Here is a 16,857-nt window from a genome sequence, read left to right on the forward strand (position 1 = left end):
ATTTTTCTGCATTGATTTGAAAAGATCTGTTAAGTCTAGGTTAGCATCATTAGTGGGTCCAAAAGGTGAATATCACAAAGCCAAGGGTGATGACTTAAGATCTGAGGAACAGATTCAGGAGGAGCAAGGAGGAGGAAACACTAGATTGAATTAACCGGGGTTTATTGGGCTTAATTTGCTGAGTTGTTGAGTTATTTAAAAAAAAAAATGTGTAGAAAAATGGAATATTTATCACTGCTAAAATGTGTCCATGTTTATTTATGATAATCAAATTCAGCATCAGGACAACATGAGCCACCTCAGCATAATTAGTCCTGGAATAAATTGTCTGTAAATTCACTGATGGGATCCAACGTCATGTTGAATCTGGTGTTTCTTTTATTGGTAATTATGCAGTTGTGCAGAGATGTTGTGGTAAGAGGATCCTGGGATACCTGATGGTACCTGACAAAAGACAAAAATAAAGCACAACCATGAGCAGAAATGCTAATGTGGGATACAATGCTCATATCATGTTATGGATGCAGTGTACACAGTGTTGGGGAAATGACTTTAAAGCTTTGCTCTTTGCATACTTTTACCCTGGGGAGAATCTAATGTAGAAGAAAATGCAGTTCAAAATTCTTGAAATTCACAAAGTAAATGTAATATCAAATAACAAAATGTAGTCTGATGAGATGAGATGAGGTAAAATAACAGATACTTTATTGATCTCAGGCTGAGAAATTATTAAATGCCTATTTGTTCACAAGGGAAGAACAAAATAGCAAAAACAACCCACTATTCATGTGAAAGTGTAGTTTTGGAGGCTATAAAACACAGGTTTGTCTGTGACGATCCCTCCTCAGGCTGAGATTCAATAGCTTTACCCACAATGACGGTAGCTGTGTAGCTGCGTGACCATTGAGCAACGCCTGCTCTTGGTTTTTGCACATGCACCACACAAAGGTCAAGAGTGTGGTGTGGACTGCCTGACAAATGCATTGCAGGGGTTTCTCTTCACAGCGGAAAGAAAAAAGGGGCGGGTCTGGTCAAAGGAGGTTCAATTACAGTGGAGAAGCAAAGGTAACATAAAAACATTCCTCTGCTTTGACGATGACTCATTTGTGGTTTCGGTTAACGGCACAAAAATCGAAAGAAAAACAAAAAGAGCAATTAAACTACTGGATTAACTATGCACAAGCTACTGCACAATGTGGTTAAACTAGTAGCGTAATTACATAGCTGACTCCTCCTGTATAGGACAGAGGATGCTTCTCTCCTTTGCAGTGCTGACAGGCCAATATCCTTTATCAGGATGCATTATTCTGACAGCTTATTTTGTTCAGCGCCGTGTGGCCATGTGTCCAAACATCTGCCGGCTCTAGCAGCCTCTCTGTGCCTAAAAAGACGCCGGCTAGTGCCAGGAAGGAGATAAATGCAGCAACTTCTGAATTATTGACACAAGTCAGAGGTATCTTAATTTTAATGACTCTGGACGTGAGGGGAATTCAAGGGTTGTCGGTGCTCTCCTCAATCAGAGTGAGCGAGGCTATGAAAGTATCTTCTAATTTAACAGTGAATCAACTGCTAATCTTTTTTTAAGAAAGAGGGGAGATCCCACAGATGACACAACCATGACATAAATGCAATAGAAACAGTTAAATTCCTATGTATCTTGAAATATATACTACATTTTGCATCCATCCTATAATTTGGAGGTGAATGAATGAAGGTGATTATGATCCATGTTTCTGTTATTCCCTCTCACAGTTTCATTCCAGCAGTTATTGCATCATTTGAGAAATGGTGATAACTGTCATGGTTCTCACATTTCACCTAGTGTTTCTGCCAATTCTGTGGTTTCACTTCATCACAGACTCTCGTGTGTCTTTTCAGACCCAGCCACTCCCCTCCGCCTGGTTTTATCCTCCGCCTGCTGGCTCCTCCACCCCCCTTTGCACGCGCCTGTTCCCATTTACCCATCATCATCCCATCTGAATATTTACCGCCCCGTTTCCACTCACCGTGGTTGTCAGATTGTCTCGCCAAGCTCTCCTGATCTTAGTTTGCATACCTGTGTGATTTTCTGTTCCTGACCATCCGTCTACTTTGTTTGCCTTGTTGCCTTGTTTTGAAGACTCCAGTAAAGGCTCGTTACCTACCTGCCTGCCTCTGTTGTGCTTCTGGGAGTGCCTCAGAACGTGATAATAACTTTCCACAGTCCTCTGTGACTTGCAAATTAAGCGCAAGTTGTTGGAAGTGAAATGAAAATTGATCCCAGAGCTTTGCTGATCTATGTGTGAATGCGTATGAATGATCATGGTGGTGGTCGGAGGGGCCGTCTGGCGCACGTTGGCAGCCAGGCTTCTGTCAGTTTGCCCCAGGGCAGCTGTGGCTACACGTAGCTTACCACCACCAGTGTGAATGTGTATAGCCGTGTTTCCACTGCAGGAACTTCGGGGTAATTTTACGGGGCCAGCCCCGTTGGTGCGTGTTTCCACTGCAGGAACCTCCCCCTACAGGAACTTTTACAGGGGCCAACGGAGTACCTACTCCAGGGTAGGTACTCCGTTCGGCCCTGAAAAGCTCCTGGGTGGGGCTCGAGGTTAACCCGGCACTGATTGGCTAAAGCTAGAGCAGGCTCTGACGCTACCAGAAACCACCAAAACAACCGGCATTTTTAAAAGGGGGAGCAGAAGGGGAGCATTAGCCTAGCAGACACCGCTGTAAACAACAAGAAAACAGCAGGAAGATGTACACAAATGGACCGACGGTGAGGTGCAGACATTGATTGCAGTCTATACCGAGGAGATTCAGAGGGGGTTTGAGTCATTGCGGCGAAATTCAAATATCAGCGCACCTCGACACACTGGGGATCCATCACGCCGCAAAACAATGCCGTGAAAAGTAAAAAAAAAAAAAAAACTCAAGCAGGATTACAATCAACCGCCATGCGCACAAGCGCACAAACACACAAACCAGAAACGCGGCTACCGCCTCAGCTCCTTCCATCCTTCTTCGTTGTTGTTATGATTTTTGTGCATGTGCTTGTGACCTGCCTGGGTGACGTCACGGTCGAAACTGTCGCACAGCGATTAAGCGGCGATCGAAACTCATACCATAGGGTCCGACTCTGCAGTGGAAACACGGCCACTGAGAGGGCCGAGTGAGAGGACGGTTCCTGTAGAAGTTCCTACCCCCTCCCTTTACCAGGAACTCCTGCAGTGGAAACACGGCTTATGAATGAATAATGGTTTCTGTAAAGCGCTTTGGGTGTTGGGTGAAAAGCGCTATATAAATGTAGCGCTTTTTTTTTGTAGTTATTATTATTATTATTATTATTATTATGGGAGGGCCACTGTAAAAAAATGTGTAATAAAATAAAAAGTGAGTCCTGACTCAGAAGTCCAGTTTGAAGTCAGAATTCTGAGTTTAAAGGTTATAGCTACAACTTTTTCATCAAAAGGATTAATTTTTCAAAAATAATGCATCCACAGAATGTCTAGAGGGGTGCAGAATAAAAGTATTAATTTTACTGAATTTTTTTTAAATAGTATATAAATAATTGTTTAATAAATTTTGGCGGGTCCGAAATATATAAATATTTACATCTGGTCACGTTGGCAACGTCGGCATGGAATGATCTCTGTGGCAACAGCATTAGAACGTTGATGTCATGTGTCTACTGCTGTAACTGGCAACCAGTAAATGGAAGGTTGGAGCGAGAGCAGGCAGTGTGAGTTAACTTCTACACCTACTGGCCAGGAGGAATTAAACTTGTAGCTATCACCTTTAACATCAAACTTCTGAGAAAAAAAGTCAGAACTCTTTTTTTTTTTTTCTTACAGTGGCCCTAATCCTCTTCCGTAAGAGAAAAAAAAGTTCCACTTCACAAATCTGAGAAGGCAGCAGTAAGGCTGCCATGTAAAGTGGTTGCTATGTGTTGAGAGTAGACACTAAAGGATCTAAATGGCTTGGTAGTATAAATAAGTCACAAAGGCAAAGTAATATCATGTTTTCCTTATGCTTTCACACCAGTGGGCGTTTTCTTTGGACGGTGGTTTTCCAGTGAATACAGCAACACTAACATTGAGCACAAGGCCTTAATACACTGACATCAAGTAAATGATTGCGGCTTCAATATACCATATTAAATACGTTGACACTCTGCCTTTGTAACTGGATTTCTTGGCTATTAAAGCATCCGTCGGAGTTCTTTGCTGGGATTCATTGCCCTTCTGTGACAAATGAATCTATTATATTCTTCTGGAGCTTCACCAGTGGTCCTCGGTGGTTTGAACAACTGCAGTGATTAATGGCAACATGAATTTTGCAGACACCCTCTACTGGCTTCAAATAGTAACTACTACAGCCTGGAATTATTCAAGTCAAAACCCCCCCCACCCACCCCTCTCTCTCTCTCTGTTTGCCCCAGTCTCTCTTACTGGTGCTCACATTTCCTTTATCTTACACTGACCACCCAAATCTAAAACTGTCCATGTTTCCCTCATTATCTGCACGTTACAGAAAATTATTCTCCGTCCTCTGAAATAAGGTCAGCCGCACCAACATGTTACATCACAGCGAAAGCCTCCCTGCATTTGAGAGCATCGTATTACTTTGATGAATGAAGTCATTTGCACATATGAAACAGCTGTATGATCTAATTATGATTTCAAAACCAACTGTAAAAAGGGGGAGCTGAGTGGTCCAGTTAGATACACACGATAAATAGAATCAATACACAGGGTGGTGTAAAGCACACGAGCAGTTATCTCTGCCTATGCTTCTGAAAGAATACTCAGAGGTTCCCATCTGCTCTCAGAGTGATCTCAGTGAGAGACTCATTGCTATTGACAGCCTTGATACTCTGGGGCAACTTTGTTTTGATGCACAACGTTAAAAGTAAAATCCAAACACTAAATCTACAACAAGAACCCTGAGCACATGTTCAAGTGCATTAAAAAACCTCAAAAAACACCACATTTTCATTTGCAAGTATCCTGTTCGCCTGCTGATTGCTTTCGCAGCTTTTCTATCAGCATAAATCATGAATGCAATCCAGGATGGTAACTGTCTTTCCCAGCAGTACTTGAACGCATCACACGGACAGACTTTCTCAAAATCTTTCCGTGCGTTTTTCGACACAGCATAACATGACTTTGACAAAAATAATATCAGACGTGATGTTCTTTGTAGTGGATTAAATTGTCTGTCATGCCATACAGAGATTAAGTGAAACCGGTGGCTGCCAAGAGAGCAGTGAAAACATGTCTAAAAAATGGTTGGCAGTGATGTAAAAAAAAAAGAAAAAAAAAAGTGTGTTTCCAGCAAATGGGTTAAAAAAAACATGCAAAACACAGGTATGGTCTTTTAATCTTTGAATCAGCCTGACAGTATTGCCATAATTTGGATTTTTTCTTAGTCACACTTCTTTTCCTGACTCGCGGCCCATTATCAGCTCTGAAAACTGGCTTCAAAAACGACTCAGCCTCAAAAGGAAGAGCATTACTTTTCATAATGTAGCTCCAATGCAAATATAACACAACCTACATTTTTCATACGAGCTAATTTGGCAGTTGTTTGCCATGAATCAAGATGTGAAGACGGTGGACTGGAAGAATCCAGTTTGTAACTTTAATTGCAATCCTGGAGCACATCCCACTTCTTTTGACATTTTAGTTTTACAGCGTAAAGGAAAACCAAAAAACTGTTATTAGCTTGCTAGAGGCTTACTTCTGAACCTCTCTTTGCAGTTTTAGAGTGCTACCCTTTTTAAGGCTGTCCTGCTGTGGCAGACAGGACGCCTTTGACACCCTCCTACAGCATTAATGCCGAGTAGATTAAGTGCAGAAACATGACATATTGATGTGAGGAACTAGAGAACAGACCAACAAAAGATAAAACTATTTGGGGAGAGTAATAATGGTAAAAATAGCTTTTGATTAAATAATGTAGGAGATTGAGAATCAAATAAATTATATATGGTCATAGCCTGAATTGCATTACATAATTGATGCACACAGTCGTACATTATGTACCAACTGTCAACATGTGAAATGTGTTTGAAAAAATAATACAAGTGTGATTCTCAAACCACTTAAGGGCAAAGAGGAAGTAGATGCCTGTGGGACAATGCTGGTGTCATGGCTGGACTCGCATGAATCATATATATCTCTTTCTTTTCCTTTTTTTTAGTCTGAAACACTATTTAACTGTCAGAAAATGTGTTTGGATGCCTCCAGAATCTCAGCTCCCAAAAGATTAGAATGTCAAATGTCAATGCACACTTTACTGCCTCATGAAACTACTAGAAAGTGCAAAGACATACTTTATAAAGTGGAGGGAATAGTTTTGCGCCTCCATAGTTTTTCAGGATCTCGCCATATGGTGCTTTTGAAGAAGAAGAAGAAGCAGAAGGAGACAATGGTCACGACACATGTTACATTTGCTGGCTGTGGCTCTTTTATGCGTTTGAGAGTTTTTGGTGTGAACCAGGTTCAGCGTTGAGTTTGCATAATCTCATCGTGTGACCTTAAAGGGATAGTTCAACAGTTTGGCAAATTGGCCCATTGCCATAATCCCTATAGTCATAGCAGTAGGTTTGTTACCTTTAATTGCCGGTGTAAGCTATTAGAACAGCGGAGCAGAGCCGCAAGCTGCTCAGAGCTACACTATGGAGGCTCATGGTATTTCTTGGTTTCCCTCATCAAACTCATCAAATACACAATCCAACAACTCCAAAACACTCGTTTTAGAGGTAAATTCATGCAAAACCGCTGATGCGTGTTGCCTTCAGGGACAGTTTTTCAGCAAGCAGTCTCTGAATTTACCTCTAAAACAACTGTCTCATAACGTTCTGTTATTATCTCATAGTGTGGGGAGGTCACAACTTGTCTACAAGAGCGTTTTGGAGTTGTTGGATTGTGTATTTGATGAGCTTGATGAGTTTGATGAGGGAAACAAGAAATCCAAGAAGCCTCCGTAGGTCAGAGCGGCTCGCAGCTCGGTTCAGCCGTTCTAAAAATAGCTTGCACCAACAAATAAAGGTAACGAACCTACTGCTATGACTATAGGGATTATGGCAATGGGCCAGTTTGCCAAAATGTTGAACTATCCCTTTAAATTGTAGGTGTGAATGGTGTTTGGTCTCTGAATGTCAGCCCTGTCATAGACTGGCTGAACTGTCCAGGGTGTACTCCAGCTTCACCCCAATGTCAGCTATAGGACTCTGGGTGAAGTCACTCCACCCACTCCCCAGGGGAGACTAAAAGGAAGAGCAGGTCTGTGAATGAATTCATGAATTCCCTTTTCTGAGTCCTGTTGCAGAGCATGCAGGGAGGGATGCTGATAAATGTTACAGTTCAGGAGAAAATTGAGTTTCAACAGGCGCTGCTATGCAACCACAAAATGAGTCTACAAGTACAAACACTCATCTGATTAAGAACTTCCCAGTTGCATCTTGTTTTTAATATTCTTAAGTTAGGATTTATCATGAAGAACATGCCACCCATCTGTTTCTGTTTCATTGTTACTTGCATGCTATTCATTTAACATACTACTACTAAAAAAGCCCATCCTTTTTATTCAAGCTATAAGCATGTATCATGTCATGGTTGATTTCAAAACAGCTTCAAGGCAGGCTTTTGAAAAGGAAAACAAACACATCACAGTTTTGGCTTCGTGGAGGACCAAGGTACGTTTTATCAGTCTGTTTTCTGGGAATAATTGACATAAGGAGAAACCAGAAACAAGCCGTTTTTTTGTTTTGGAAAAAAAAACGGAAATCAAAATTTCAGTTTGTTTTCTCGTTTTTGGTTCTTATTTAACAAAACGAATTTACCACTCAATATTTTGTTTCCGTGGGTGGGCGGGTCCTCTGATTGGCTAGTGTGCTTCCTTGCCCTGTGCCCTTCAAAATAAAAGTTCCTCAATTTGATAATGTCGACAAAAATATTACTGTAGGCTAGTAGGCTACAGACACTAGCAGACATAGAGGACCCCATCACCCACAGTCAAGACTGACACGGCTTCAAATAACAATAATAGTAGGCTATTCATAATGAAAATGAGAACTTATGAAGTTATGATGACTTCAGTGTAGATGTTTAGCCACAAGGTGGCGCAGTTATTACACGAAGAGTAGATCTGAGGGCTTTACTACGACGGAGGCTCACAACATATCGTGTGTATTATTGAAAGCGAGGGGTGTGCCTATAGGCTATAGGCTAGTGAGTACAGAGTGTCTACTCTGTACAGTGACAAAGACTGTACAGTAACTTACTGTACTGTAGCGAGATTCACGCAACGCGTGAAATGTGAGTGACAGTGATCACAAACGAGAGCATTATGACTGATAGCTCCCCTGGTAGAACAGCTCCCACAGTAAGCTGATTCATCCACAGTGTGGGTTCGAGTCTCAGTTTAGGTTGTACCATTAATTAATGTGTTTTCTTTTCATCATTATGATCACATAAGGCTTAAGTTTGAGCAAATAAATGAGCAAATGAGCATTAATTCTCCGCCGGGCCGAGGCACCAACTTCCCTGCTTGTGTACGTATTTGTCTGCAACGGCTTATGACACGCGCCTTCCCTGCAGAGTGACAGCCCAGGACAGGTGCTGAAGTGGGAGAGGAGGGAGAGACTGGGCTCCGCGGGGCTCTTGCAACTTGCGGCGGATCAGGAAGGGTGGAGGACCGACATGACAGGGGGTCTTGGTCTCCTGGTACCTGTGCTGGCCAGGAAAATGCACAGTGTACACGTGTACATATTTAAGTACACGTTCACATCCCTATAAACATGTACACAAGCAGGGAAGTTGGTGCCTCGGCCCGGCGGAGAATTAATGCTCATTTGCTCATTTATTTGTTCAAACTTAAGCCTTATGTGATCATAATGATGATGAGAAAAGAAAACACATTAATTAATGGTACAACCTAAACTGAGACTCGAACCCACACTAGTGGATGAATCAGCTTAATGAGTGAGCTGTGAGCTGTTCTACCAGGGGAGCTATCAGTCATAATGCTCTCGTTTGTGATCACTGTCACTCACATTTCACGCGTTGCGTGAATCTCGCTCCCCACGAGTGAAATGGCCACTTTGAAGTAGTATCTATATTGAACAAAGTTACTGTACAGTCACTGTACAGAGTAGACACTCTGTACTCACTAGCCTATAGGCACACCCCTCGCTTTCAATAATACACACGATATGTTGTGAGCCTCCGTCGTAGTAAAGCCCTCAGATCTACTCTTCGTGTAATAACTGCGCCACCTTGTGGCTAAACATCTACACTGAAGTCATCATAACTTCATGAGTTCTCATTTTCATTATGAATAGCCTACTATTATTGTTATTTGAAGCCGTGTCAGTCTTGACTGTGGGTGATGGGGTCCTCTATGTCTGCTAGTGTCTGTAGCCTACTAGCCTACAGTAATATTTTTGTTAACATTATGAGGAACTTTTATTTTGAAGGGCACAGGGCAAGGAAGCACGCTAGGACCCGCCCACCCACGGAAACAAAATATTGAGTGGTAAAGTCGTTTTGTTAAATAAGAACCAAAAACGAGAAAACAAACTGAAATTTTGATTTCCGTTTTTTTTTCCAAAACGAAAAAATGAAAAAACGGCTTGTTTCTGGTTTCTCCTTATGTCAATTATTCCCAGAAAACAGACTGATAAAACGTACCTCCGTCGTGGAGCCTCGTGGCTTATTGCTTAAATGATGACAACAAATTTTCCCTCGGCCATTTAATTTGAGACTTTCTGTTAATTAAGTTTACACTGATTGCTGTTCGCGCCCTGTTATTCTTTCTTTCTTTATTTATTTTCAAACTTGAAGGTTGCACATTTTGTCTATGTGAAAAGTGATTTGCTGAAACAGCAGCGACACAAAAGGACACTGCTGGACTGTTTTTTTCCTAAACAATCGATTAATTGTTTCGGTCTTTTAAAATGCCATGAGAGCGGTGAAAATGTCCTTCCTCAGAACAATAGTGTGAAACCCAAAGATATTCAGTTTGCTATCATACAAGACAATAACAACCAGAAAATATCTGACATTTTTACTGGAGGAATAACTTTAAATCAGTTGATACATTGTCAATGTATTGCCATACTTGCTTAGTTGTATGTTACCTAAGATGATCCTATTAACCCATTTAATCCCATCGGTCACAAAAGTGACCGTAAAAAATATTTCCAGTTGAAAGGCCCTAAAAATGTTAGTAAATGGAGTATTAACATATTTCCAAAAAATACTGAAGCAAGAAACCCTACTGATCACATATGTGCAGTTTCACATGTTTAGTGTAAATTGTCACATGATCAGAGCTGATTACTTCCTGGTTGCACCATCCGAGGAAGATGGCTGCATCAAAGCCTCAACAAAGAAGGTCAGTAAAGAAGGTTGACATAAAGATAAGAGAAAGATTTTTGGCACACATCATCTTTAAGGTGTCTAGTATTGATATATGCATCTACAATCACTCAACTGTGTTTAGTGTGGTCACAGCATGAGTAAAATTGTTGACGGCAACAATAGTGACCGGTGGGATAACACAGTGTAAGTAGCTAACTTTCTACTTTTTAAAAACTTTCTTTTTTTATTATTATTATTTAAATTTGAATCAAACACAGTATATGTTGGACCTTACAGACCCTAAAGCATTTCAGTTAACCTATCTCTTAAAGTGAAATAGATGTTGTCCCCAGTGACTGTGATATGGACTATAAGGGCGAGACTGGCCAATTGCCAGCCAGGCTGTTGAATGAAAGTTAGGCAAAAAGATTATGTAAGAAACAATGTTATTAGGGATGATAACTTCCCTCTCACCACCCCACTTCCACCCACTGTTGGTGAAGAGGCAAATCCCTATACCCACATGAGCAGCTATGGGCAAACCTTCCCACAAAGGGCCGCGCGGCTGCAGGTTTCTGTTCCAACCAAGCAGCAGGTGCAGGTTGCAGGTGGTCAAAAATAAAATCTAAACATTCAAACAACCTTCATAAGGTGTCATATCTTAATCAGGTCCAAGAAGTGGTGGGGGCCCACCTTTACATGGTCCCTCAATGCACTCATAAGCAGCCACCTCTTCTACAGAGATGTTGTAGGAAGGAGGTCTCATACATGGGTCAGTGACAAATAAGGGTTGGCAAGATGAGCAATTCATGGATTTTCTTAAAAAACTATTTTAAAAGCTTGCATCAAATTTGTTAAAATGTGTATTTTGTAGTCATGTTGGTTTTATGTCTTTTGAAATTACATTTGAACCTGAACAAAAGTAAGACTGAGGTTATGCAGGTTATTCTGAGTGACCCCTAGGTCAATAAGTCAATATTGCACTAAAAATGTACATTTACAATGGTAAAATGAAAAGTACACTAAAGCAATATTGCACTAACTGTAACACACTGTAAATCCAATAACAAAGTTACAATATGCATGTCTTAAATTTTTCACAAAAGTGACAATGGCAATGTTGATAGGCGTCTTTTCGTTTTTGCTTTTAGTCGTTCTACATGTTTTTGATATGTAAAATAGCCACACTAACATGTGATAAAGCACACAAGCATCTGTTATGTATGCTGGCACTGGTAACAGTAAAAAAAGAGTTCTGTAGTACAGCCCAGTTAAAATTGGGCTGGAATATAAGCAATTTGCTAGCTATGATGGATATGTAAAATTAGTATACATATTATCCCACCGGTCACAATTGTGACCGACTATAAAACACACTTTTTCTCCTATTTTTCCATGAAAATTAAAAAAAATAATGATTGATTATTTCAAAGAGTTGCTAATGGCACATGGTTTGGATATTTTCATGTCTGGGAAAAATTTGGGATTAAATGGGTTAATTCAAATTAAAATTAGAAATAGTCACAGTAACTTTGGTCAAAACTACCTCCACTCATACTGGTCAGTATGGTGTGGCTATAACATAACTTTTTGGAGTCTGTCTGATTAATTAAAGGCCGACTCTGCTGTATCACCTGACAGAATAAGATAGGAAGCGAAAAAGTAAACGTATTGAGAAACTTTTTTTTGTTCAGGTTAATTGCATTTGATCAGAATACAGTCAGGTCTGGAATAATAATCAACCGTGGTGGTGTTGTGCAGCGCACGTGGAGGTGGTGCAGCCTGGAGGATTGTGCAAGGATGCCCACGAGGCTGTGTGAGCTTTGAAAAGGTAGGCATTTTGGAGGGGAAGCAGATGGCTCACATTAAAAGCAAAGGGCCCTTGTGACTGTCCTCAATGGCCCTGCAGAGAACTGGGTAATTAAATGAGAAATTTAATCAGATTCCTCAAATTAAATGTCCAGCTGGATAGTTCTGCAAGAACATCACTGACTACACATTTACAGAAGGGAGTGACACCGGTGGATGCATAACTCTCCAATCAGTAGGCTACACACTCATACATGATGATATCCCAGGTGATGATTACTGCTAAAGTACGGTAGCTATTCCATTCACAGTCCTTCCAGCAGGAGGCAAAGGGACATCACTGTGTGGCCACAGGAGGGTCATTTTAATAATGGGGCCTGGGAGGGAAGCAGCTAAACAGTGGATGACAGAATGGGGAGGGGGATCAATGGAGTTTTTCTTTTTTTTTTATATATAAAGGGACACCATTTTATCTTTTTCTCTGTTTCAGAACAAGACTTCAATCCTCCTTGTAGATCCCACCCTGGCCGTAGCCAGATAATATTCTTAACAGTGTTTCATCATCATGTTTGATGCAACATGTTTGATTCAACATGTAAAAGAAGGAGCAAACAGTCCAAATCCTGACATGAGCCATTTGGTCATCATCATCATCATCAGCCGCCGTAAACTGAAAACTAGAAAACCAGCCTCTGGGTCCGTTCCGAGTCATTTTGCATTCAGCAAAAAAAAAAAATAATCCAAGAACCGCCCCCCCCTCCCTCCTCTCTCTCTTTCCTCCGGTGCCCCCGCCCCGTGTAGACTCCCCCCCCTCCTCCCTCCTCTCTCTCTCTCTCCCTCCTCCCCCCCTCTCTCGCAGGCAGCCTGTCCGGTAGGATGGGACCAGTAAGCCAGATATCCATGCATGCCTGACCGCTAGTCTACTTCCTGGATGGAAGAATGGGACGTTTCCAGCAGCACTTTTCCTCGCGCCGCGCTTTGCCCTTCGCGACGCTGCTGCTGACGCCGCGGATAATCACTTAATAATGATCACGTGTGATCAATATTATTCGACGACTTTTTTACCCTCTCCCGTCGCTCTCTTCTTGTAGTTACAGACAGCGATCGATCGCCGATTGAACCCCCCCCCCACACCTCCCCTCCTCCCTCTCCTTCTCTCCTTCTCTCCACACTCTTCGGGAATGTCGCTATCTGGAAAGCCGCTACAGGCACGGAGGAGTCCGACAGCAGATCTTGGAACAGTTTGTGCACGGCCGCGGCGTGCGTAGCGTTTTATTATTCCTCGAAGCTGGAAGCGGCTCCTGCTCGGACTGGAGGCGAACACATTAGTCCTTTTTTGTTCTTTCTTTTCTTTTTCCCCCCCAAACAGCAGTGACTCTGTCCTAGTCTCACCGTTCTTTTTACTTTGATGCTCCTTGCCTTCCGATAGCTGCTGTGCCAACTTCGTCTCAGCTTCCACCGTGTGTGTGATTTTTCTGATCCTTTTTTTGCTGCTTGTTTTTAAAGAAAGACTTAGAAGAAAAAAAGATTGAAAAACTTTGTCACCCGTTGCCTTTCTTGTTGCTCTCGATGAGTAGTCTAACATGCGGAGGATACGGGAACCGAGTTACTGGTGGATTTTATCCCTGATGTTTTTAACCTTGCCCGAACACAAAGACTGTCATCCCGGTAAGTAGCACTACTTGCCAAACACGGGCTAAGCTTAAATGTATTTATTTTGTAGGTGAAAGACAAGCAACCACCGCACAATGTTAAGAAGTCCGCACACTAGTAGGACTCTACTGTGATTTATTTGTGGGCGAGCCCACGAATAAATCACAGTAGAGTCCGAACAGTAGCTTATTTTCCCATCTTATTTCATATGCTCCTGCTGCCGACCAGCACCTGGCGACCTGTGCCTGTGCAAGGAATAAGCATAGCCTATTTGTTTTACTTGTGCTTTATTTAGTTTGACTAGAGGTGGTAACGTTTAGCTCGGGGTTCCACTAACAGGGCCGAGCCGAGCCGAGTTTAACGGTCCAACGGCTGCAAACCGGAGCTGCTGCCGTGATTTGAGTGCATGTTATTGATTAGGCAGCTGCTCTGTGGCGCTAACTGTCCTCGCGGAAGAAACGTTAGCGTTAAGAAATATGTCCGGAGTGTGGTTCCGGACGACTCTCGGTTTGACCCTAACATGGTAGCCACAACACAACACTGGTCAGCCTATTCAACATGGTGCACGGTCCAGAAGGATTCACCAACCGTATGGAAATGTGCTATAACATTTCTGTACGGGTGCACTCTGGGTCTGCGGCACTCTTTATGATGTTTCACTTTCTCCTGTGAAAAAACCGCTATTTCTTAATTTCAGATGCCGTTTTTTTTTTCTTAACGGTGTCCCAAGTTTTTCTGACAGGCTGACTAGTTGTGGTGTCGGTGTGTGTGTGTGAGTGTGGGGGCACACACTCTGTGTCTGCTCGCTGTCATGTGCGTAGGTAGGACCGAGGATGAAGGCGATAGTTAGCGCTGTTGGCTCGTGGATGGATGTGCATGTAGCCTATGAGGGGCGATCAATGCCACTGGAGCGGAAACCAAGTCCTGTGCTGTGTCTCAATTCGAATACTTTCATACTTACACTAACTATTTTTGAGTATTGCGTTTACACTGACAAGTATGGCAAAATGCATTGTACTGTAAGTACCTGGATGATATGAGGGTCAAAAAGTTGAGTGTGGAACGACGGACAAATTCCCACCCTCAATGATCGCCAATTCGCCATCTTGGCTATGCAGCGGAATATAATTGGCTATATCAACATAATGGAAGCCCAATGTCGAGATGAGAAGTCGGTCGACGTGGAGGCTGTGGCATAATCTCCATGTTGCATGAAACTGGTGGCCCTCACAAGTAAAAAACAGTACGAATAACTACGTTCAAAGCGTTCAGAAGGTCAAAGGCAGCCTTGCCTTTTCAATGGATGCTGGCGAGGGCGTCTGGCGCGTCTGCGGCAGCGTCGATTTAAGGTTGCAAGAAATTCAACTGTATGCATATGTGCAGCGTTGCCACCAGAAGCAGCAGCCAATTGCAGACCGGGATTCCCAAGGATGGAGGAAAAGCTCATAATTGCTGTATGAAATCTCTTAATTTATATACAGAGTATAATGAATAATACTCAGTGAAACATGTCTAATAGTAGGCCTATATGGTTTTGGTGTGAACGTACCATAAGGCAATAGTAGTGGTCCAAAAAAAGAAGACGTTGGCAACCGTTGCGATCGTTAGTTCCAGCAAGTGCACAATGACAGTATTCGATTTGAGACAACACTTAACTGTCGAATTTTGCGTACTACAGAAGGAAGTACATAGTGCATGCACTGTACTATATGACAGTGTACTCATGGAAATATTCAAATTGAGACACAGCTTAAAGTCCCACTCCCGCGACCCTTTTCGGCCATTTTAAAACCAGCTCATTAGCCATGCACATTAGCAATGCACCTCTGGGGGGTGGGCGGAGACTGCGCTGCTCTGCACCCGCCCAGCCACCTCCTCGCACCCCACCCCCCCGCTTGCTGACAGCTGGACATTGTACAATTACAGATTCAGCGCGTTTAGCGTAAAACTCCACACTGGGATTCGATCCCAGACTGGAACATAGTCCTTGCTCATGGTGCAAGCTGCTCTACCAGGTGAGCTATACCTGTTATACCTTGACAGCTACACCGAGCTGTGAAGGCTTTCACCTCTGAGCCAGATGCAGAGCGGGGCGGGAGCTTGTAGCACTAGTGCCCTCCCCTGGAGCTGTGACACCCTCAACTCCAGTCTTCCTGAAACTGCCAGTTCGCGTCTGCCATTGGTTCACAGCAGTTTGAAGGCAGAAAAACTCTGAAATGCAATTTTGCACTTCCTTCTCTGCTGATAAGTGCTCTAACACAAGAAAAATGCCACAGGAACATGTGAAAAGCTCAGAAAACACGATTTTCACGGGAGTGGGTCTTTAAGTCCTGCAATCTCTGCAACCGGAGGGGGGTATTATTATTGTTGCAACCAAAATCTATGGCCCATCAGGATCCAGTGCCACTACAAGAGATTAAACTGTTGGGGGGAAAAGAGGCTCTATTGGATAAAGCTGCCACCAACTGATTATTGATTAATCTGCAGATCATCTGAATTAATCAATTAATCTTTGAGCTGGTAAAATACCAGATAATAATCCAAAAACCTCCATCATATTTTGCAGATCTGTTGCTGACATCTTAACTTCATGATAGGCCAAATTCAGCACAAAATCATACAGAACAAAAACAAGGAATAACTTCTCACGAGTGTTTTCTTTTTTATTATTGGTTAAGTAAATCCCTTTTGAGACAAACTGCTTGTGGGCTACAAATAACTTGCCTTGCCTATATGTTGCTTATGTTGATTAATCAATATTGTATTTCTTTACAATATAAAAAGCTAATATATTTGTTCTTCTTTGAAGTCTTGAAATGGTGAAAATGTCCTTAAAATGACATTGTTGATGGTTAGTATGATATCCTAACTGGACAAACGTCAACATTTTTTGGTATTTGTGCTTAAAATATAGCTTGGATTAATGTGATTGTCAGTTACTCTCTGCCAACTGACTTTTTGTTTCCTCGTCCACTGTGGCTTTACTAGTGAACACCAAATTTGTTTTGATAGCTGTTGTGGGGGAACTCTTCTTTTTCTAATTTGGATT

General features: G+C 42.2%; 1 protein-coding gene across 1 annotated transcript in view; it reads left to right on the top strand.

The window, feature by feature from the left end:
* Positions 1–13,010: 13,010 nt before the first annotated feature.
* The window catches only part of ca16b (carbonic anhydrase XVI b), a 178,367-nt gene continuing 174,520 nt past the window's right edge, over positions 13,011–16,857 (top strand). Inside the window, exon 1 of the mRNA XM_085777215.1 lies at positions 13,011–13,823. Within this exon, the coding sequence (XP_085633341.1) occupies positions 13,739–13,823 (85 nt within the window). The 5' untranslated portion in view covers positions 13,011–13,738. The remainder of the gene's footprint in view (positions 13,824–16,857) is intronic.

Source organism: Trachurus japonicus, chromosome 5, assembly GCF_045865225.1.
Source record: "Trachurus japonicus isolate A0001 chromosome 5, Traja_1.0".
NCBI classification, from domain to species: domain Eukaryota; kingdom Metazoa; phylum Chordata; class Actinopteri; order Carangiformes; family Carangidae; genus Trachurus; species Trachurus japonicus.